The 22774-nt window shown below is 28.5% G+C and overlaps 3 protein-coding genes across 6 annotated transcripts; 2 read left to right on the plus strand and 1 right to left on the minus strand.

Moving 5' to 3' along the window:
• The first annotated feature begins 36 nt into the window (after window positions 1-36).
• Window positions 37-6140, plus strand: LOC122520009 (cullin-1). Of its 4 annotated transcripts, none has more exons than XM_043639885.1 (14): window positions 37-736; window positions 1650-1871; window positions 1969-2131; window positions 2280-2498; window positions 2595-2849; window positions 3031-3324; window positions 3415-3678; window positions 3793-3975; window positions 4047-4196; window positions 4308-4426; window positions 4567-4687; window positions 4755-4858; window positions 4969-5188; window positions 5540-6140. In XM_043639885.1, the coding sequence occupies exons 2-14, from the start codon at window positions 1708-1710 to the stop codon at window positions 5618-5620; spliced, it is 2337 nt and encodes a 778-aa protein (XP_043495820.1). In that variant the 5' UTR covers window positions 37-736; window positions 1650-1707; the 3' UTR covers window positions 5621-6140. The 4 variants fall into 4 exon arrangements, with proteins under 4 accessions (XP_043495820.1, XP_043495845.1, XP_043495827.1 ...); XM_043639910.1 differs by having other exon boundaries at window positions 39-736; window positions 3793-3972; XM_043639892.1 differs by having other exon boundaries at window positions 39-644.
• Window positions 6141-8588: 2448 nt separating this feature from the next.
• Window positions 8589-14260, minus strand: LOC122519990 (RNA polymerase-associated protein CTR9 homolog). The gene is made up of 13 exons (XM_043639861.1): window positions 13937-14260; window positions 13338-13436; window positions 13004-13243; window positions 12328-12900; window positions 12117-12236; window positions 11696-12006; window positions 11076-11601; window positions 10785-10979; window positions 10578-10694; window positions 10182-10492; window positions 9773-10110; window positions 9521-9695; window positions 8589-9417 (listed from the first exon to the last, which is right to left on the minus strand). The coding sequence occupies exons 1-13, from the start codon at window positions 13976-13978 to the stop codon at window positions 8613-8615; spliced, it is 3852 nt and encodes a 1283-aa protein (XP_043495796.1). The 5' UTR covers window positions 13979-14260; the 3' UTR covers window positions 8589-8612.
• A 1155-nt stretch (window positions 14261-15415) lies between these two features.
• On the plus strand, window positions 15416-20442 carry LOC122519999 (dynamin-binding protein-like). Its single transcript, XM_043639874.1, has 9 exons — window positions 15416-15896; window positions 15996-16173; window positions 16289-16407; window positions 16512-17939; window positions 18047-18196; window positions 18268-18888; window positions 18962-19144; window positions 19229-19825; window positions 19905-20442. The coding sequence occupies exons 1-9, from the start codon at window positions 15807-15809 to the stop codon at window positions 20097-20099; spliced, it is 3561 nt and encodes a 1186-aa protein (XP_043495809.1). The 5' UTR covers window positions 15416-15806; the 3' UTR covers window positions 20100-20442.
• Window positions 20443-22774: the final 2332 nt, after the last annotated feature.

Consider the following 22774-nt stretch of genomic DNA (forward strand, 5'->3'; position numbering starts at 1 on the left):
AACATCAAATTAGAAATCGTTCGATAATCATTACCAAAGAATTTTTAAATCGCAATGAAGTATCTAAAAAGCGATGATTAAATTAAACGCATAATTCTCTACCAATATTTATTATAATCGACGAACTATCATTTGCTCGCATCTTATTTATTTTATTGTGTCATGAAATAAAAATAAAAAGGTACCAGAGTTTCGAGTTAACCGTTGTCGGTTTTGTATGTGTATGCGAGCGTGCGCGTGCGCATGAAGGTTATATATTTGTCGTATTGGTAACAGTGGAACCTAACCTGTCAGAAGCGTAACAGCAGGATCGTGAGTGAACGCGATTTTTCAGGAAGCACAAAAGAACTTATCCAATTTCGTGATTTCGCACGCTTCTTCTTTACGTTTTCGTATATAATAAACGCGATAAAGAGACAAATTTAAGAGGTGAAAAAACACAGAAAGAAATAAAGGAAAAGATAAAAAGAGGAAGAAAAAGAAAGAAGAAAAAAAAGAAAAACAAAAATATTCAAGTGGAGGCGAGGCAGGTGTCCTCCACGTCGCTATAGTACCCTGACGACAACTTCCTATCCTGGCCACTGCATTTTCACGATAAAACTTCTTCGTCGTTTCTGACTGTTATGCGGTGTGAACATTGACTGGTGAGAATTAGAGAGAGATAGAAAATAAAAGAAATAAATTACGTAAAGAAAAAGAGACGGTTATAGAGAGAGGGGATAGAGTATATAAAGAGGTAAAGAGAGAGAGAGAGAGAGAGAGTGTATGTGTGAGAGAGAAAAAGAGAAAGAAAGAGGTACAGGCAGAGAGAATTATAGAAAGAGAAACAAGGATAAAAGAGGTGAAGGGGATTTGCAAAGAGTGAGAGAGTGAGAGGATGAGAGAGATGGAGTGAATGATTGTGAGAATTGGAAAGAGAGAAAAAAATTTTCTTTTTTCCAACAATCCCTTGATATTATCCTTTAATTTAGACTATTCTCGAGTAGTTCCCTCGATGCCTTTTATTTCGTAAGTAGGACGATAACTCATAAAGTGTGTTATTATTCGTCTTGAAATTATCATATAAACAGTGAACAATAACAACATTTTCAATCAATTGTTAAATATATACATACATATCCTTAATGTATGATTTCAATCTTGATTTAACGGAATTTACGATGACCTTCGAATATCGATAGCGACCTTCTATTCCTAATAAGGATTATAGGCATATTTTGGAGCATGTTTCAATCGAGAATTGAAATCTTCAGTAATACACTTCTAATCCATTACATTTTATATTCAGTAGAGAGAGAGAGAGAGTGTGTGTGTGTATGTGTAGCTAACGTTTGTTTATTGTTTTCACAAATTAATATTTTCCAAATAATTTGTATTTTAGTCTATCTTTCTCTTTTTCTTTCTGTGTAATTGTAAATTATTGTATATATAACAAACTAAACGAATAAGTTCTTCTTGTTCTTATTTTGATAATTCGTCATTACAATAAAGTGTTCTTGTGTACGTCAAGCATATAAATGCAGTTTACTATAAATTTGTGTACGAACACTTAGTCTGTGACTATTAAGATTATTTTAAGTATCCTTTGTTGCATGTCGATAGTTGTATTGGATTTTATTAAATTTATTTTTTAACTTTGTTCTTTATAGAAATTGTAAGTAGTAAGTAGTAACACTGACGCTCACTAGGCAAGCGTATAAGAATAGGATGTCGGGGCATAGAGGCGTTGGAGGGGCAGGGAGTCATCAAGGAGTCCCCCCAGGCCTCAAACAAATAGACTTGGATCAAATTTGGGGAGATCTTCGTGAGGGTATAGAGCAAGTATATAATAGACAATGTATGTCCAAGCCAAGATACATAGAACTTTATACGTATCCTTTTATAAAATGATTATATTATTTAGAGACAGTAGTATTCTTAATTAATAGCGTTGTATCTGTAATATCCTTACTATATCGCTGAACATAGACATGTATATAATTATTGTACAAGTGTTCATCAGCAACATACTAGAATGTCTACTAAACTTAAAAAGGGTCAAGTATCACAAGGTGGTGCACAGTTAGTAGGTCTGGAACTATACAAACGTTTGCGTGACTTTCTTAGGTCTTATCTCATTAGCCTATTAAGGGTACGTATTTCGTTGGAAAATTTACAATATTATGAGGTGTCTGCTATTTTTTTTTTTTTAATATTCATTTATGCATACTGCAGACTATTTGTATATAAGTTTACTTATTTTATTATAAAAAATGTTGTGTGATGTTGGTGGTATATAGCATGGGGTTGACTTAATGGATGAAGATGTATTACAATTCTATACAAGACAATGGGAAGAATATCAATTCAGTAGTAAAGTGTTAAACGGAGTATGTGCATATTTGAACCGTCATTGGGTGCGTCGTGAATGTGAAGAAGGACGTAAAGGAATCTATGAAATTTACCAATTGGCCTTGGTTACGTGGCGTGATAATTTATTTAAACAGTTAAATAGACAAGTATGTTATTATATTTTAAATAAGCACATATATATATATATATATATATATTTTATAAATAAATAAAATTATGATCATATTTTTTCTTTTTGAAAGGTTACCAATGCTGTGTTGAAATTAATAGAACGAGAACGCAATGGAGAAACTATAAACACACGTTTAGTCAGTGGTGTAATTAACTGTTATGTAGAATTGGGCTTGAACGAGGAAGATCCTGGTGCTAAGAGACCAAATATTATTGTTTATAAAGAATCTTTTGAAAATCTCTTTGTTGAGGATACAGAACGATTTTATACTCGTGAAAGTTCAGAATTTCTCAGACAAAATCCTGTTACAGAATATATGAAAAAGGTATTTAATATTGCAATTTATATTTTTATATAAAAGGGACGACTCTCTCTCTCTCTCTCTCTCACTTTTGTTAAAAAAGGTATTTCAATTTATATATATCTTCAATTTATAATTATATATAGTTTATATTTATATATATTAATTTATTATAATTTTTATATAAATATTGTGTTTATTATAGGCAGAACAAAGATTATTAGAAGAACAAAAGCGTGTTCAAGTTTATTTGTATCAAACAACAAACGATCGATTAGCAAAAACTTGTGAAAGAGTACTCATTGAAAAGCACTTGGATATATTTCATTCTGAATTTCAAAATCTTTTGGATGCAGATAAAAATACAGATTTAGGACGAATGTATCAATTAATGGCAAGAATACCTAATGGACTTGGTGAGCTGCGAAATCTTTTAGAAAGCCATATAGCTAATCAAGGGCTTGCTGCTATAGATAAATGCGGAGATTCTGCAGCTAACGTAAGAACTTTTTTTAGTTTATCAAATAGAAAAATTGTATTAAATAATTTTATAAAACAATATCTTATGTTTCATGATTTCCTTTTACAGGACCCTAAAGTATATGTCAATACTATTTTAGAAGTTCATAAAAAATATAACGCTTTAGTATTAGTCGCATTTAACAATGACAGTGGTTTTGTAGCAGCGCTGGATAAAGCATGTGGACGCTTTATTAATAGCAATTCTGTAACTAGAGCTGCAAATAGTAGTAGCAAGTCACCTGAACTATTAGCAAAATACTGTGATTTATTGCTTAAAAAAAGCAGTAAAAATCCAGAGGAAGCAGAACTTGAAGATACGTTAAATCAGGTTGTAAGTACTCGAATATAATTTTATATATTATACATTGTATGTATAAATTAATATATATATATTATTATATCATGTTTATATTTTTAATATTTAAAAAAAATTGTTTTCTAATAGATGGTAGTATTTAAATATATTGAGGACAAGGATGTATTCCAGAAATTCTATAGTAAAATGTTGGCAAAACGTTTAGTACAACATATGTCTGCTAGTGATGACGCAGAGGCTTCTATGATCTCCAAGTTAAAACAAGCTTGTGGTTTTGAATATACTTCAAAATTACAGCGCATGTTCCAAGTAGTGAATTTTATAACATACTTCATTAATATAATCCCGATCAAAACATTGTTTTATATTTTCATTATCTGCAGGATATCGGAGTGTCCAAAGATTTAAATGAACAGTTCAGGCGACACCTAACTAATTCTGTAGAAGAACTAGATATTGATTTCAGTATACAAGTTTTATCCTCTGGTTCATGGCCATTCCAACAATCCTTTTCTTTTTCTTTACCAACAGAGGTATGATTAACACATAAAATTTTAATTGTAATATGTTCTTTTTTTTTTGTCAAAAGTTAATTTTCATCTAATAATAATAGTAATAACAAATAATATATGTTATATTTGCAGCTAGAGAGATCTGTACATAGGTTTACAACTTTCTATAGTTCACAACATAGTGGAAGAAAGTTGAATTGGTTATATAATATGTCTAAAGGAGAATTGCTTACAAATTGTTTTAAAAATAGGTAATATAATTATTTAAAATACTAATATTGATTTTACTTTTTATTATTAATAATTTTGAGAATATGAAAGAAGTTAATATGTTACATTATCATAATTTATATATATATATTTTTTTGATTTGAATTTTAATATTTCGAAGGTATACATTACAAGCATCGACTTTTCAAATGGCAGTTTTACTGCAATACAATGGTTCAACCATATGGACAATACAGCAATTACACGATGCTACTCAAATAAAAATTGATTTTTTACTTCAGGTAATATAATAAAGTTTAAAAAAATAATATATAACATATAACCATTGTTATTTTTAATTTTTAATAGGTTGTACAAATACTTTTAAAAGCTAAGCTATTAACAGCAATTAATGATGACGAAAGTGATTTAACATCTATATCAGCGGTAGAACTTTTTTCTGGCTATAAAAAGTATGTAGTCTCTTTTTTATACTTTTATATTTATAAATATATATATATATCTTTTTAGATTGTTCGTTTTTTATAATATTGGTAACGTATATGTTCTTTTGTTATTTTAGTAAAAAATTAAGGGTAAATATTAACATACCAATGAAAACGGAATTAAAGGTCGAACAAGAAACAACACACAAGCACATAGAAGAAGATAGAAAACTTTTAATACAAGCAGCAATTGTTAGAATTATGAAAATGAGAAAAGTACTAAAACATCAACAATTAGTGGCAGAAGTTTTAAATCAATTGAGTTCCAGGTTCAAACCGAGAGTACACATTATTAAAGTAAGTATTTAATTTTCTTATAAAACATTATAGGATGCGCGCGTTTATTTTTTTTATTTATAAATGATAGATAAAAGAACATTACATATCTTGTTGGTTTGAAGATGAAAGAGATAAATTAACTTTTAAATATATTTACAATGTATTTGTTCATACTATTTATTATTAATAATTATCTGCAATGCTTTATTGAACTAATAAAAAATTTTTAAATATTAGAAAACAAAAAGATTACAATTGTTGCTGTAAATTATCGATGATATTTCTAATTTTTGCTAGAGTTCTGCAGAAAGCAAAAACGTATAAATGATGAATAATTGAAACAAAGAAATATTACTAATGTTCTTTCAGAAATGTATAGATATTTTAATTGAAAAAGAATATCTGGAGCGTACAGAGGGTCAAAAGGACACATATAGCTATCTGGCATGATCTGTCGATCTAGGACATCAATACAGCAGCAACTATGCACGAAAAAAAAAGATGACTTCACACTGTCATTGCTACATACGTGTTTTGATATTTATTTAAGACTCTCACTAGTATTTTCTCTGTACACAGTACTTGTACCGTAATGTCCCTCTGGTCGCATTTAGAACCTGATTTTTATAATATGTTAATAAAATTATTTCATATAGTCAAAGTTGCTACGTGTGTTACTGTCTGTGCCGTTTCTCACATAATTATCAAGTTCAATTTCGTTTGTATCATGTTGTACTATATTAAAACAAACTTTTGAACATGTATGCCACATTTTTTAAAATTGTATATAAAAGATCGTTACATAATGAAAACATACGATAAACATTTATAATTAAATAAGTTAAAAAAACAAACTATTATACAAGAAGAAAAATAGAAAGAAATAAGGATGTAAAAATTACTAAGTTAAACGCGAATGAGATAAATGTATATTGAAAATAAATAGCATTCTCTTAAAATGTTAAACGTATATTAAGAAATTTAACATTTTATTTTCTGCTAATTTTAGGAAGTGAAATTATTTTATTAATACCGAACAATATATAATAATATTTAATTATTTGCTAAAATAAAAGGACCATATAAGTCATTATTTAATTGTGAAATTATTATAATGAAGAAAAGCAAAGACATGGATGGTAATGCAGTTAAGCAATTAATTAAGTTTAAAGTTACATGCGTCAATAATTATCAGGTTTTATATTTATCTACGTACAAGAATATTTCTTTTTCGTAATATAAATTCTTTTTTCTTTTCCCTGCTAGTAAAATATTATTGAAAGTAAACATTTTTCTGAAGACAGTGTATAAGGGATGTGTATAAAAATATTTATAATATATCACGAATGTAGCAACGATTCGCAATATCTATATAATTAACATTTATAATATTGTATTAACGATTGTTTTAATTGTACATGATACCATTTTGTGAAGTGGTTTAAAAAAAAAAATTAGAAATACAAATTCAATATGTTATGTTTTAATTTTATTGAGATTAGTTAGAAACGAAATTTATAGAGGGTAAAACAGTTCATATTTGTTAATAATAAATTTAATGTTGAGATTATTTTCATATATATTGCATATATGTTTTTAATTTTTTAATGTTTACAAGCGCAATATATAAAATTAGAGAGAAAGAGATCTGTGGCGTAATCAAATTCAAAACATAACAGAGGCACAAGCAATGATATATGAATTTTTAAATTATGAGTATACAAGCCACTAAGCAATGGTAGTAATTAAATGCCTTTAACATTAAGAGTGATATAGAAAATGAATATAAATGTAATTTTGATGCTTACAATTGTAATAATCATTTGGAGAAGCTCGATTCTGTAATTTGAACTATAAAAATGAATAAGAGATTAGATTATTTTAATTATCTATTGATATTGTCACATAAATTAAATAATTAAATTATAGTTTTTTATGTGACACATTGTCAATAAGAAAAAAAAGGCTGAAGAGTGAGAGACATGAACTGAGAATTGTAATTAAAACTATATTAAAAAAAAAAGAAAAAATAAGAAAACTGTCTGCAAAAGAGAGCAACAGTATCTCAATATTTAGCTACAAAACTTTAACTTAATGTATTTTATTAACTAAAAAAAAGTGTACTGATAATTTGAGCTAAGAAATTTTGGATACACAGAATCTGAGTTAAATTGTGCTAATATACGAATAGATATATAAAATACGAGCAGAAAGAATACACCGATATAAACTTTATATCCGTCTTTTTGTGATATACTCATTGTTATTAGGTTGTTTCAATCATTTCTATATATGTAAGAAAAATAATTCTAACGATTTTTATAAAAAATACAAATATCAGTTCAATCGTTTCTATAAATTTAAAGATTTATATTAATTACATAATTTAAAATATAGTACATAGGTAGTTATATATTACAAATGTCAAAGTTTTTTTCTTTTTTGTTTGATTCACTATTTACACTTGTACCGTATATATATACACATTAACAAAATACCCTAATACTTTAATTTAAAGGATTGACATGAAGTTTAAAAGTGTTATGTTAAATTTGTGCATTTTTTTTTCTATGTGTCATAGGTAGTAATAATTCTTCACACACATATACACACACACATTTTAATAACTAATTTTTTCGGGGATTTTTTTGTATAGTTATAAATTGCTACTATTAGTTTGTATTTTTTCTGCAAAATGAAATTTATGTAAATAAATTTAAATAAGTCAGTAAATATATAATTAAACTCAATAGTATGAAGTTATATTATAATTAATATTTTGAAAGGTAATTTAACTATTATATATATATTTATTCCAGATAATCATATATCCGTAATATATTTGATTAGTAATATTTTTAAATTATTTATTTTCTAATTACAGATATTTCATAAATCCATTTTATACCCAACTTCAAATAATATACATATTCGATACAATAAAATATTAAGATCGTATTATTCTATATGAGCAATTAATACAGTCAGTTAAATGCATAGTTTATGGTATGTGATCTGTTGTTCATTTTTAGTTTCTAATGTCAATTGTATCTATATAAATCATATCTTCATTACTCATATTAAAAATATGTTACTAAACGAATGCTTTCAATTAGGTAGCAAATGACAATAACTAAAAGTATATAACAAATAAATGAAATTAAAACTAGGTACAAGTAAATAGCACTAATAACTTTCTATCGCTATTGGAAAAAAAATCTATTTTTATATCTTTTTCTTTTTGGCACAATTATTATACCTAACAAATGAAATTTCCTATTTAAAAAAAGTCGGAGAAAGACAGAAAATTTTGTCATATTAATTAATTTGTCAATCTTTAATAATACTTGTAAAACACGTGACGATAAAGTACTTTAGTTAATAAAAAACAGGATTATTATAGATTTTTTTCAATTGATTTTTGTATGGAAAATATACACATTTATTTATCGGGACTTCCTGATTGCGAAATACTTCTCGATCTTGATCTTGATCGGGATTGAGATCGAGAGGCAGAACGTGAATGCGTCGGTGATCGAGAAACCGAGCGTGATGCTGCGCGTGATGATCCACGAGAACCTTCTGAGCCAGATACAATTCTTTGGCTTCCTTGATTTTCTTTCTCACTTTCACTTTGAGATCCAGATTTGGATTTTGAGCGAGATCGAGATCTAGATCGCGATACTGAACGCGATCGTGAACGTGATTTAGATCGTGATTTTGAACGCGATTTAGAACGTGATTTAGATCGAGATTTGGATCTTGATTTAGATCTTGATTTAGATCGTGATTTAGATCGTGATTTAGATCTAGAGAGAGATCGTGATTTAGATCTCGATTTAGACCTAGAAGCAGATCGTGATTTAGATCTCGATTTAGACCTAGAAGCAGATCGTGATTTCGATCTTGATTTAGACTTTGACTTAGATCTAGAATGAGATCGCGATTTAGATCTAGATGGCGATCGCGATTTAGATCTAGATTGCGACCGTGAAGGTGAACGTGAACGTGATCGTGACCGTGATCCTGATTGTGATCGTGATCGTGATCGAGATGGTGAATGAGATCGAGATCGTGAATGAGAACGGGAACGTGAACGCGAACGTGAACGCGAACGTGAACTACTTCTTGCACGACTTCCTGACTTCGATCTAGAACGTGATCTGGAACGTGAAGCACGTGAATTTTCTGAATCGGATACGATTTTTCTAATTTTTGATGGTCGTTTGTCATTATCGCTTTCAGCACTGTGAAAAAATATTAAGTTTCATATATATAAAATTAAAATAAATTCATAATTAATTAGTATAAAAGAAAATTGTATTATAAAAAGATGAAGAATATATTTACCCGCTAGCAATTTTAAGACCTCCACTATCGCTGTCAGATTCACTGGTTGATATTGTTTCTTTTGACAAAGGCATCTTTCCTTTTGGAGTATCAGTTGTAGATTTGCGGAATTGCTTATCCTTCTTCGTACCCATTTTTCTATTACGTTTTGGTTTTCTACGATCACTATCTGAACCTATAAATATATGTGTATATTATGTAACATGATAAAAATATATTTATTTCCTATATAGATAGTTTTATTTTACTTACCACTGTCTCCACTTGCCGTATCTCTTTTTCGTTTTCCTTTACCCTTTCCTTTCTTTTCCTTAGTCTCACCGCTAGCTTTCCTTTTACGTTTCTTTTCTCTTGGAACTTCTTCTCTACCTTCATCGTTACCAGATCCTCCACTGTCACTAATATATTGATCTGTTCTTGTCTTTTTACCTTTTCTTCCAGGCTTCTCCGAAGGCATCTCACCAAATACCAATGCATTTTTCGTTTTTTCAACGTATTCTTGTCTTTTTTGTAACATTTCTTCTTCTTTTTGACGGCGTATTTCTTCCAATTTTCGTTGTTCCTCCGTTTGACGCATTTTGAAAGCTTGTCTAAAAGAAAAAGAAATGTTTAAGAATTGGTCTTTTATTTCGCAATATTTTTATAATCGTTTAAACTTTACCTTTCTTCTTCTTGTTTCCTTCTAAGTGTCTTTTCTTCCTCATCCAATCTTCTTGCTCTAGCAACATGGTATTGCGCTTGAGATAATAAATCTTGACACTTTCGCGCTTCTGTTTCTGCCATTTGTTCCATTCTGTCGCCATGAGCAGATAAATATTGGAAGTATTTGTGAGAAAGGCCCAATTCATGTACTGCTTGTAATACAGTAGTAAGCGTTGACTTTTCATCTTTCAAAATTTGTGTTGCTAAACGTTGTAACACTAATGCAATATTGTATAACAAAACAGTATCTTGTGGAGCTACTCTGCGAGCCTGTAATAAAAATATTTTTTTTTATAAATTCGTATTAGTATTTAATATATTTAAAGATATTTAAAGATATTTAAAGATATTGTACCTTTAAAAGCGTTAATTTTGATTCCTTCAGCTTTCCAGCTTTAAGATATGCCCTAGCAAGATACTGTAGAACTTCTACGTTATTATATTTATAAAATTTACGTAAACAATTTTCATACTGTAATAAAATGAAAAACAAATTATAATATTATTAACAATTTTTACATATTTATAGAATATATGTTATAAATATATGAATTATATTCACCATTTGAATAGCACTAACGTATTGCTTTTGCTCTACATAAATGTGAGCAATGTTTAACCATACATCACAAAATTCTGCTGTTGCTTCTCTCACTTGAGCAAAAATATCTCTAGCTTCATTCACGCAACCTTTATGTGCTAGCACTGCACCGATTCCATTTGCTGCCCAAATATTTTTCGGATCATTTCTTAACACCTACAAAAAGTAAAAAATAAAAAAGAACATTTAAAAATGCATAGAAGAATAATCAAATATAATAAATATATTATGAATAAATAATTTTTTAATTACCTGTTTATACATAGCTAATGCTCTATCCTGATGTCTTTTTTCTCTTTCTTTGTCTTTTCCACTCTGATGAAGCGTTTGTAACCAAATATTTCCTAAAGCTATCAAAGAATAGGCATCTGTACTTGTAGTAGGATTTTTAAGAATTCTTTCAAATTTCTTCTGTCCTGGACCCCATTCCATTTTTGCCAAATGCAAATTACCCAAAAGTGACCATGCATCCGGATGTTCATTATTAATTCTCAAAGCATCCTTAAACCAATCGGATGCTTCGTATATCTGTCCCTTATCTCTCGCCATACATCCAAGTCTTAAATAACAATCTACATAATTTGGATGTTCTTTTAAAATATCTTTGTACAATTTTTCTGCACGATCAAAGATGCAGAGAGCTTCATTAAGACGCGCCAAATTGTAAGTAGTTGTAACCGCTATTGAATTGTAATAGACAGAATCGTGCAAAGCATCATCTTTCGAACGTTCTAAAGATTCTTCTAAATTCTTTTTAGCTTCTTCCAAATTACCTAATCTAAATAAGATATAATATATACACTTTCATAAATTTATCTTATCTCTCATTAATATTAAATACAAAATAATTTTAAATATAAATTAATACATACCTGTAATGTAAAGCACCTACATTATTTAATATCTCAGGAGGAATATCAGCCTGAACTTTTTCTTTCAAAATCCTTGTTGCTGTTCCATACGCATTTAAAGCTGCATTAAGATCACTTTGCTCTAAAATTTGAGCTAATTCAATCCAAGCCTCTACGTCATCTGGAAATTGTTCCGTTACTTTTCTAAGATGATTTTTAGCAATATCACGTTTCGATTGAGAGCTTGAGTTAGCATAGAGCGACCCAAGAATCTTCATTGTTTCATAATTTCCTGGTTGAGCTTTCAAAACTTTTTCGAAACATTGTGCAGCCTTTAGAAAACGAAGAAAAATTATTTTAATTCCTCTTTGATAAAATGTGTAGATTTACATTATAAAATAAAACTAATAATAACAATATATAACAATAATAATTTTCTTACATTTTCTGCATCACCCCGATAAACGTACATTTGACCTAAACCAAAATGGGGTAACACAAAAACAGATGGAGCAAATTGTGTTGCTTGATAATAATATTGAAAGGCTTGATCATAATCTCCCTAAAAGAAGAAATGTTATCAATTGATATTATAAAATATATAAAAAGTATATACTTAATTATTATTAATTTGTATACAATTAATTACTTACTTGTACATGGAATGCCCTAGCTAATTGATAACAACTTTCTGCCCGCATGGCTTCATTTTCTGTATTGTGAAACGCATGCAATGCCAAATGTTGTACTTTATTATAATCCTTTTTAAAGAAGAAGTGATTAGCTAAATGATTCAACACCATAGGATTTGTTGAATCAATTGTATAAGCTTTGGATAACATTTGTACACCAGCCCGGATATTGTCAGGTTGTTGTTGATTTAATTTTAAAACAGAAAGTCCAACTAATGCTCCAACGCACTGTCCATCTAATTGTAAAGCTCTTTCAAAGGCTAATCGCGCTTTTTCTTGATTATTTAATTTCATAAAACAATGTCCCATTCCTAATCTTACAGCGGCTGGACAATTAGGATTAGTTCTTAGAGCTTTCTTGTAAAACGCAAGTGCACCTCTATAGTCTTTTTTATTGAAAGCGATACAAGCTTTACCGAGTAAAGAAGGAATATTATTAGGCGATTGATTCAATACAAAATTAAACTGCGCATCTGCTTGTTCCATTTTATCTCCTTCCAAAAGGCAGAAATAAGCTCTACCAAGGAGGTGGTTCTTTAAATAAATAAAAAAAAATTTTTAAACAAATTCACTAGTAATTAGTATTAATAATGCATAAAAAGTATACTGTACGTAAAAATAAATAAATTGAACATACCTGATCATACATGATTATTTTATCAGCAGTTGTATACAATAACGTTGCTTTAGTAAAAAGATCTCTTTTCTTGTCTTTATTTTTTTCTTTATTCGCTTCCTGTACATAGTACGCTGCCAACATGTCCAATGCACGCATTTGATCTTTTTCAAAATCACGATAATCAATATTTGCATCAATTCGTGAAGATTCAAGTATTTTAATAAAGTCTTCGATCTTTTGTTGTTTGTAATATTCCAGCTATTTTAACAAGAAAATAAGTAAATAACAAATAGTACATTCGTGCTAAATTTTATTTAAATAGATTTAAAATGTTTTAACATGAGATACATACGGCCAAGTTGACCCATACGTGGAGCTGAGCATGCTCTTGACGTAAAATACCAAGAACTTCATCGCCGTCAGGTAATTGATCTAAACAAAGTTCTATCACCTATAACAAAAAAATATATATATATATATATTAACATCATATAAAGTCTAAGTTCATATTAACACAAAACTTACATAATTTCAAGCTTAACGTATAATTTAATTGTGTAAAGAAGATACAATATGCAAAGTTTTTAAACAAATCTTAAAGTAATAAAAAAGAAAAACAAGAAAGAGAAATATAAAGATAGAAATTGATAATTTATTAAATATAGGTTAGTTGATTCAACTTTTGTAGGAGTCGATAATTAATATATATTAACATTCATATTAACATATTTTATAAATAGATATAGAAACATAAAAAACACGAGTTGACCACGTGACAATTTTTTTAAATAAGTTTCCATTACTTCCATTGAAAAAATGAGACAAAATTTGGATACCTCGTGTAGTTATAATTTTTTTGGGACGAGTTGAACAAGTCATAGAAGAAAACACAAACGAAAATGAAAAATATAAAATATTATTATAATGTTTAAAAAAAGATCCAATGCTTACCTCATCTGTATCACGAAGTGGGATTTCTATGGAGCCAGACATTGTAAGACCCCCTTTTGATTTCTTAATTTTAACAAATTAGTTCACTTTTCTAATACAATTAATAAATATATAATTATTTTTAATTCAATTAAATGTGCTACTTAGTATTAATAGTATTAATACTAAATAATTTGTCGATAAGTTTCATTTCCAAATTCCTTGTATTTTTTGGTTATACATATGTATACATATGTATATATATAACACAGGGTTATACGCGATATTTGGATGGAATCAACATAAAACCGGCCAGTTACAACGAATGAACTAGATAAACTGGATCGTAGAGTTTACAAATACCTGAAACAAAATAACTCTACTGTAGTGACATCTATAACGAAGATAGCTTGTTTAAAAAAGAATATTTATTTTGCAAGATTATTTTTTTTCAATAAACAATAAATAATAAACAAATAGAAAAATAAAAATATGTCAAACAAAGAAAACAAAAGTAATAATAAATAAATCAAAAAGAAATTAAGTTTATATTACATCCAAATAACATTGTAAGGACCAATGAAATGAATCCAAATACTATTGTATAACCAATGAAAAGTTCCTAAAACCTAGCAGCGGTACCCGCCACAGCGATAACTCGCACTTTCTAGGAACATAATCGATACCTCGCCAAGATCGATGTCTTATAACTAGTAAAAAACGTGATGTATCGGAGGTGCGAGTCAAGACGAAAATCTAAGTCGTCCGAGAGTAAAATGAAAGTACACATCGTTGTTCCAAATTTTTCCTTTGCATTAACCATTAAAACATACTTATAATCGCATGTCAAAGTTCTATTATTACAATATCTTCCTAGACCTTAATACTGCAATAGTGTACAGCGCACAATATAAAGTATTGTATTTCCCTTATCAAATTTTTAGAGACATTGTTCGTGATATTTGAAGTGTCTTATGTATTTAATTTGAATAATTAATTGTTTTTCAATACAACAACATAATTGCTATTGTTTTAATTAACCACACTTATGAGTTGATTACTTGTTAGTTTAAATATAATAATTTTTTTATATATTTAACTTGTTTAAAAAAAAGATTTCAAATGTTAAATTGTCGTTTAAAAACATTCCCTAGATTCTGCTACCAAAATGGCTGACGTATCTAATTAATGCGTATTTGTGTACTTATAATATAATAATTATAAATATATTTTTATTAGAGAGATTTTAAATTAATTCATTAAGTAATACGGGCAAATTTTATTGCCATTTAATGTATCGTTTTTTAATAAAATAATAATAAAGTAGATCAATATATAAAATAATGTTCTTACAATAACGAAGATAATTGGCTGTTGAATCAAAATGCAGTAGTAATCTTACTAGATTTTATCTTTGATTACGTATTTAATTTTAATCGTTATACTATTAAAAAAAAATATATATATATATATACAATTAATGTTATCCGTAACTAATTTATTTTCTTTTTCTTCTCTTGTTTGTAAAGTATTTCATTTTTTTATCTATTATTTCCTAGAATGGAATTTATCGATTGCACATACATTTGTACTACGCATGAAATGTAATCGTTTCTTTTGAGATACGAATTATAAAAATATATCAGTTTTATAAACATTTATCGAATTTTCGAATGTCTTCATTGAATATTAGGGTTGTAATTTTTGCGTTTGATGTCATTAATCCTATTATAAATATAAATTTTGAAATAAAATACACATATATAAGTTGATAAGAGAGTTAGATCTTACTAAACTTGTGAGAACTGTCAATGTTACGTTTCTACATGCGATTTTATATTTTAACAAAAATACAGAGGAATTTACAGAGTAGGCATATTGAGAAAAAAATATGGAAAGTGGTTCATTGACTAGGGTTCTACATGATTTTTTTACAACCATCGATGGAGAATTAAGTCTCTACAAAGGGGAACATTTTTTGGTATTTGTCTTTTTAAAAAATATGATTTAACTAACCTTTTCTTGATGCGTTTTAGAAAACAGATTATTTTAATGCATTATTTATATTTTCTTTGAATAGATACATAAGGTCATCGATAGGCATTGGTGTTATGGACAATCGTATAACAAAACAGGAAACTTTCCTTTAAATTATTTACATAAAGTTGAGATTCCGCAGTTACTAGAAACTCAAAGTTTATTCGTATCAATAGCTGCTTTTGCTGGAGAACAATCTGGAGATTTGTCATTTGGAGCAGGTAATGTAATAGTTTAATGGTATATATATTTAAAAAATCAACAATATTAAACTATTGCTTAATATTAAATTATCATTTAATATTGCATACAAATAGAACATTTACGTTTTATTAGGGGAACTTATTGTTGGAGTACGTGAAGCTGGATCAGGATGGTATTTCGGACAAATAGATTCCAGAGTTGGAATATTTCCTACTACGCACACATGGCAGATAGATACAAATTTGATAAAGGTATGCTTCTATAATAATCTATTAAATACATCATTTATTTGCAATATTAAGTAAAATTTTATAAAAGATAAATAAGATGTGCAGATATTAGTTTTTATTTTTAGAAAACGGGTAGTAAAAAATCTATTCAAAGAAAAGGAAGAGTTAAAGCGACATTGAAGGCACAACTACAAGAGGAATTAGATTTAAATGAAGGCGAAATAGTTACGATCATTGAAGTTTTGGATGATGGTTGGTGTCGTGGAATTTCAGAGAATGGTAGAAATGGCATCTTTCCGGAAGGATTTATTTCTTATATAAGTGATGACGAAGCCAGTGATCAAACGGATGCATGCTGCTCAAAAGAAGATGTTTCACTACCATTTGTATCCCATATTAATTCAGTGGAGAATAATGTTTCTAACAGGCACTCAATACAGTCGTATAACGAAGAAGATCCTGTACCAAGTTATTACGACTTATTTCCACAATTTTCTACATTCAAAGATAAAGTACTAGAGGATAACGATCACGATGATAATGCTAATTTGTTCGACGTTAAACCATACGCCATAACGTTATATCCATTCAATGCTCAATTTCCAAATGAGTTAAATTTTGGAGTAGGAGAAGTAGTGCATCTTATAAAACACATTGATTCAGAATGGATGGAAGGTTCTATTGATGATAATAAAGGAATATTTCCAGTATCTTATGTTAACATTGTAGTAGATTGCCCAGAAATGAAACCTACCGAAGTAGTACTTAATAGAGAAGATAATAGCACAGAATATACTTTATTAGAACCAGGTACAATGGCCAAAGTGGAATATACATTTAAAGCACAAATGGATGGGGATATAAGTGTTACGGAAGGAGATATTGTAACAATTATCAGTATAGCTAATGAAGATTGGATTAATGTTAAAAATGTTAATGGCGAAATTGGTCTCTGTCCAAGAGGATATTTAAGTCCAAATCCTATATCAGAACCTGATATTGATCCCACATTGGATTTGTTAGAAGATTTTGTTGTATTAAGAGACGACAAGCCTAATTCATTAACGGACAAAGAATATAAACCAAAAAGACTTTCAAAACCTCATAGACCAGCACCACCGGTACCAGCTCCTGGTCGTATGCCATTGCAAAACAGTAATAAAGATGCAGCCACTGATAATAGATCTGAAACTGAAAATTCAGTAGCCATTTCCGAGAAAAGAGCAGATCAAAGACAAAACGTTATATCAGAATTAGTTCTTACAGAGAAAGAGTATGTTCGCGATCTGAGATTAACTTATGATACTTTTAATCTATCTAATCCTCATTTTCTTAAAGCAAAAGGTATAGACGTTGACGTTTTATTTGGAAATATATTAGAAATCATCCAAGTTGCTGAAGAATTACTATACGAAATATTAAGAGCTATGAAAGGATGCGATGAACAATTACAGCAAATTGGTACGTGCTTTATAAATATGGCTGATAAATTACGAGTCGTATATGTGAAGTATTGTGGAAACCATGAAGCAGCACTTGCTTTATTAAAAAAGGTTAATATAAGCAAATAATATTTATTTTATAATTTTTTTTTTTATTATATACCATATAAATTATATATCTTTCTCTGTATTAATTACAGTTATATATTTTTTTTTAGTATGAAAATAATGAAGAAATTATGGCTGTATTTAACAAGGGTACTGAGACATTACGTTATAAAATAGCTTGCTTCGACATGAGTTCCATTCTTATAAAACCAGTGCAAAGAATTTTGAAATATCCTCTTATTTTGTTCGAATTAATAAAAGTAAGCTTGAATATAATTATTTAAATATTATTATAATTTCACATTTCTAAATTAATATAAAATATTTTTAGTGTACTGAGGATGACCATCCAGATAAAGAATCTGTGAAAGAAGCATGGAAGGTTATGACTGACGTGGCTTGTTATATTAATGAGTATAAACGTCGAAAAGATTTGGTGTCTAAGTATTTAGACAATGATAATACATTAATTAGAAAAATGGCTAAATTAAATATGCATTCTGTTGCAAAAATGTCTATGCGTTTAAGTACAAAACTATCTGCTAGTTTAGGTTTGACAAATATCGCAGTGGATCCAGTATTTGAAGAACTCGAAAGACAATTCAGATCTATAGAAAAATGTATATGGCAATTTGCCAAAGACGTTGAAATGTGTATTATTTATTTAAGTGATGAAGCCATTTCTGGTGAACTTATGTCAGATTATTTAAATCAATATTATCAGGGAACACCAAATCTCGAAATTAAACGAATTAGAGATACTCGTTCGTTAATTTGGTCACAATTTATGCAAGATTTGAAATCAACGTTGGAAATACGTGTTAATGTGCCATTAAATTTATTGACAACCTTCTTAGGAGGCCCTGCAGTATTAATTACAAAGAGGCACGATAAATTACTAGATTATGATGCTGCCATATCGAAAAGCGAAAAGTATAAAGAGTCAAAAATTGTAATTATATTTTATTATCTCTTATTATCGAATCAACCAATTTTTCTAATAATGAATCATTGATATCGATTAGATACAGGACGAATTAGCAACAGCAAGGAGTAATTTCGAGGCCTTAAATCAACAGTTATTGGAGGAATTACCGATATTAATCGACGCGGCTGTAAACGTCTTAGTTAAATGCATCAACGCTTTTGCAAATGCTCGAAAACTTTTAACCGGAAAAATTACAAAAAGATATTTAACACTTTGCGAGGTACGTTTGTTGATTGTTGTTTTTTTGTTATTTTTAATTTAATATTAAAAATAAAAGATAAAAAAATTATTTATCTTCCCATAGACTACAACCCAAGTCTCGTTAAAAGATATCCTAGAATCTTTCCTAGTAAATCATAATTTACTTTGGAATCAAATTGCGCGTTTCTCGTTCGGCGGTACGAATTCAAGAACAGAAGAGGAGAAAGGAGAGATGTATTCGCAAAGTGAAAAGGAACGGATTTTTTTAAGAAAGAAGTATCCGAGAGATAAGTTATACTTTGTAACGGAAAACGTATTGAAAACTACATCTCTCGATTTGGGTGCTGCAAAAGGATCTTTGGTAGCTGTTATCAAAAATCAAGATCCTATGGGTGACACTACGAGATGGCTTATCGATAACGGCGCTGACAAGGGTTTTTTACCTGCTCATAAACTCCAATCTTTACAATTACAACAACCGACGAAACAAACTAGCCTTGAATCTAATTCTAATAACGATACCGATTCAATGCCAGATCTAATATCGATGGCCTCACCTGAAAAAGAAATAAAATCTTCCGAATCTAACTCGCAGTCGTTATTATATCTGAATATTGATGAAGAATTAAATACAAATCAGATTTATAGTAACATCGAAGAAATTTCAAAAACGCAACAGTATCAGAATCTTACTTATGAAGTAAGTTATATTAAAAATTAATTTTCAGTATTACAAGTAATAAAAGTAAGAAAATTTATTGAAATATTTTATATTTCAGTTTTATTATACTATGTATGATTTCGCCGGCGGTATACCTGGTACATTGCCAGTGAAAAAAGGTAAAGCTCTTAGACTCGTTAGGCCTCATGATGAAAAAGGAAACGACGAATGGTGGCTCGTCGAAGATCGTCATGGTCAGACCGGTTACGTTCCTAAAAATTATTTGACCCCGGCTGCACAGACGGAAACATAATTTGGACAATACGAAGAATTAATTTACTTCTTAATCGTATTAACTAAATTTTTCGTGCCTTAATTTATACAATTATTTGCTTATATATTTATAGAAATGTTTTTACAAGCACTGCGATTTAAATCAAGTCATTGAAATAATTACAGAACTTGTTCATTTGAACAGTTAGAAAAGAAGTGAAAAAAAGAAAAACTAAACAACAAAATTCATTCAATTCAAATCAGCGATTCTCACGATATATGCTTATCTTCGTTATCTAGTATAATACATCAATCGGTGTATTTATTTAGAAAAACAAAAGAAAAAAGTATATTTTTTCGACGTTGATAAATGTATTTTTCTGTGATATGGTAATATTGTATATCATATTATTATATATAGCACGTTAATTCTCTTAAAAACAAATTTAAAATCTCGTAATGTATTTTTCTCTCTTTGTTGTTTCTATTTCAATTTTAAATCGTCTATTTACTTTATGTGTATATTTCGTTGTACATTGAAAATGTAAAATTGTTTATTATATATATCTTTTAAATGGGATATTTGTGCACAATATATAAAATATTGTTTAAACATTGTAGTTTCATTTGATCTTATAATAATGCCTTTCATTTTGCTTGTTAGCCAGATAAAGTAGCGATCTAATAATACGATGATTTTACAAAACTGTTAAAAAAAATAGTTATTAGATAGATTATACATTATTCCTAATGATACTTTAATATTTTATCTTACAGAAACTAATTCTCAAAATATAGGTAGCGTTAAGTATTAAAACATAAGAGTTGATTTGTGAATGTTTGTTAAGACAGTCCATTAAGAATTAATATGAAAAAAATGATTGTTTTCGAAAGTGAATTTCGGTTTGTAAAAGTTTGGTGCTACTTGGAAATTGTATCGGATATCACATTACATTTTTATAGTTTTAATATGTGAATTAGAAATATTTTTGTTGGCGGTCCAAGAAAATTATTTTGTAATAAATTTATATTTACCTTTAGAGTTCATTAGTTAATAAGAATCACTGGATGTAGTATAGTTAGAAGATATACGAAGGTGGATTAAAATATATTGAAGTTCAACAAAAGAAAAAGTTTTATTTTTGTTTTATATAAAAGTGAGTTCGGCCAAAACATAATTGTTTCTATGTTAGACTCAAAATTTTTCAACCCACCCACGTATGCGAAGAACGTTTAATAAGATTAATAATATAATAAGATGATTTTTTAATAAAAACATATTATATTTTACTATATATTATCGTCATGTAATATAATACATTTATACTGTCACGATTATAACAGTCGGTACAATGACGTTTCGTGTACCTATGGGTACCTAATGCTTATTATCTAAAGACTACGATATAAAATAAGGTATATAAATACATATACACATACATACATATAAATATTATAAATACATATGCATATATATATTTATATACATACATACATATATACCGTTTAAATAAACGAAACAGTCTTTTCGGATAGAGCAAATTTTAACTGCGATGCATTTCGTTATTAATTAAATAACAATTTGCGGTCATCGTTATTAAAGTAAGTACAGTTATTAGTTTAGTATATAACGTGTCCTTTCGACAAAACTTATACCTAAATTTATGATACCTATTTTCTAGGACGCAAAAAATACTGATCTATGGATAAACCATGAACTCACACATTGAATGTCGCTACATTGGTGAGTGTCGAAATTGACGATGAAAATGAGTTTAAACTAATTTGTAACGCTTCGTATCCGATCATTCATCCTTTCTTATAATCTAACACTCGATTTTTGTCGATTTATCACTTTTTTTTTTTTCGTTTAAATTGTTTCTTCTATCTTTCTCGCATATCTTTGTCTAATTATAAATATATTATCGTTATAGTTATAAATTTTACATTATGCTTATTTTTCTTACTTTTTTTTTATGCATTATTTTTCAAACATTCTCATCTCTATATTGTTTTTCATTAATGAAATATCGTATGTATAAAGATCGAGTCAAAAGTTCTTAATTTATTTTTAATAACAATTACTCTAGTAGTAGTTCGAAACTTTTTAAGATAATTTATCTTCCAGATCGTAAAACTACAAGCATAGCTTTTAAATATTATTAAGCTAAAACTACAAATTAAAAAAGTTTCGAAAGAGAGTGTTCCTTATTTATTTTTTAAATTATTTAAGAACTTTTGACCCACTCTCTATATGTGTATATGTTTAAAACGTAAATCATTCGAATGAAATTATTAGATTTAACATTTGCGATCGTCCAAATAATTTTGTTATCTTTTGAAAATCAAAATAAAAAGCGCAAGAGCTGTCGATATTTTCCTGGTATTTTTCGTCATATTTTTGAATATTTGAATTCGTTCGAGATATTTTCAATCAAACGAAAGTAATAAATTATTTTGTTGTCAACGATTTTGTTTAAAGGAAAATGATGTTTGATAAAAAATAAATTGTAAATATACGAGACTATGAGAATTTGTTGGGAGTTGCACACATGCATCCACTCACGCACACACACAAATATAGTTCATTCTTTATCATTCGTACACACTCGGAATAAAATCACCCAAACATTGGAGTCACACATACATATCACATACATTCAAAGAAATTGTATCTAGAAACTCTCTGAAGGTCTGTAAAAATAAATTCTAATC

The sequence above is a fragment of the Polistes fuscatus genome, unplaced genomic scaffold (assembly GCF_010416935.1).
Source record: "Polistes fuscatus isolate 324 unplaced genomic scaffold, CU_Pfus_HIC Scaffold1, whole genome shotgun sequence".
NCBI lineage: Eukaryota > Metazoa > Arthropoda > Insecta > Hymenoptera > Vespidae > Polistes > Polistes fuscatus.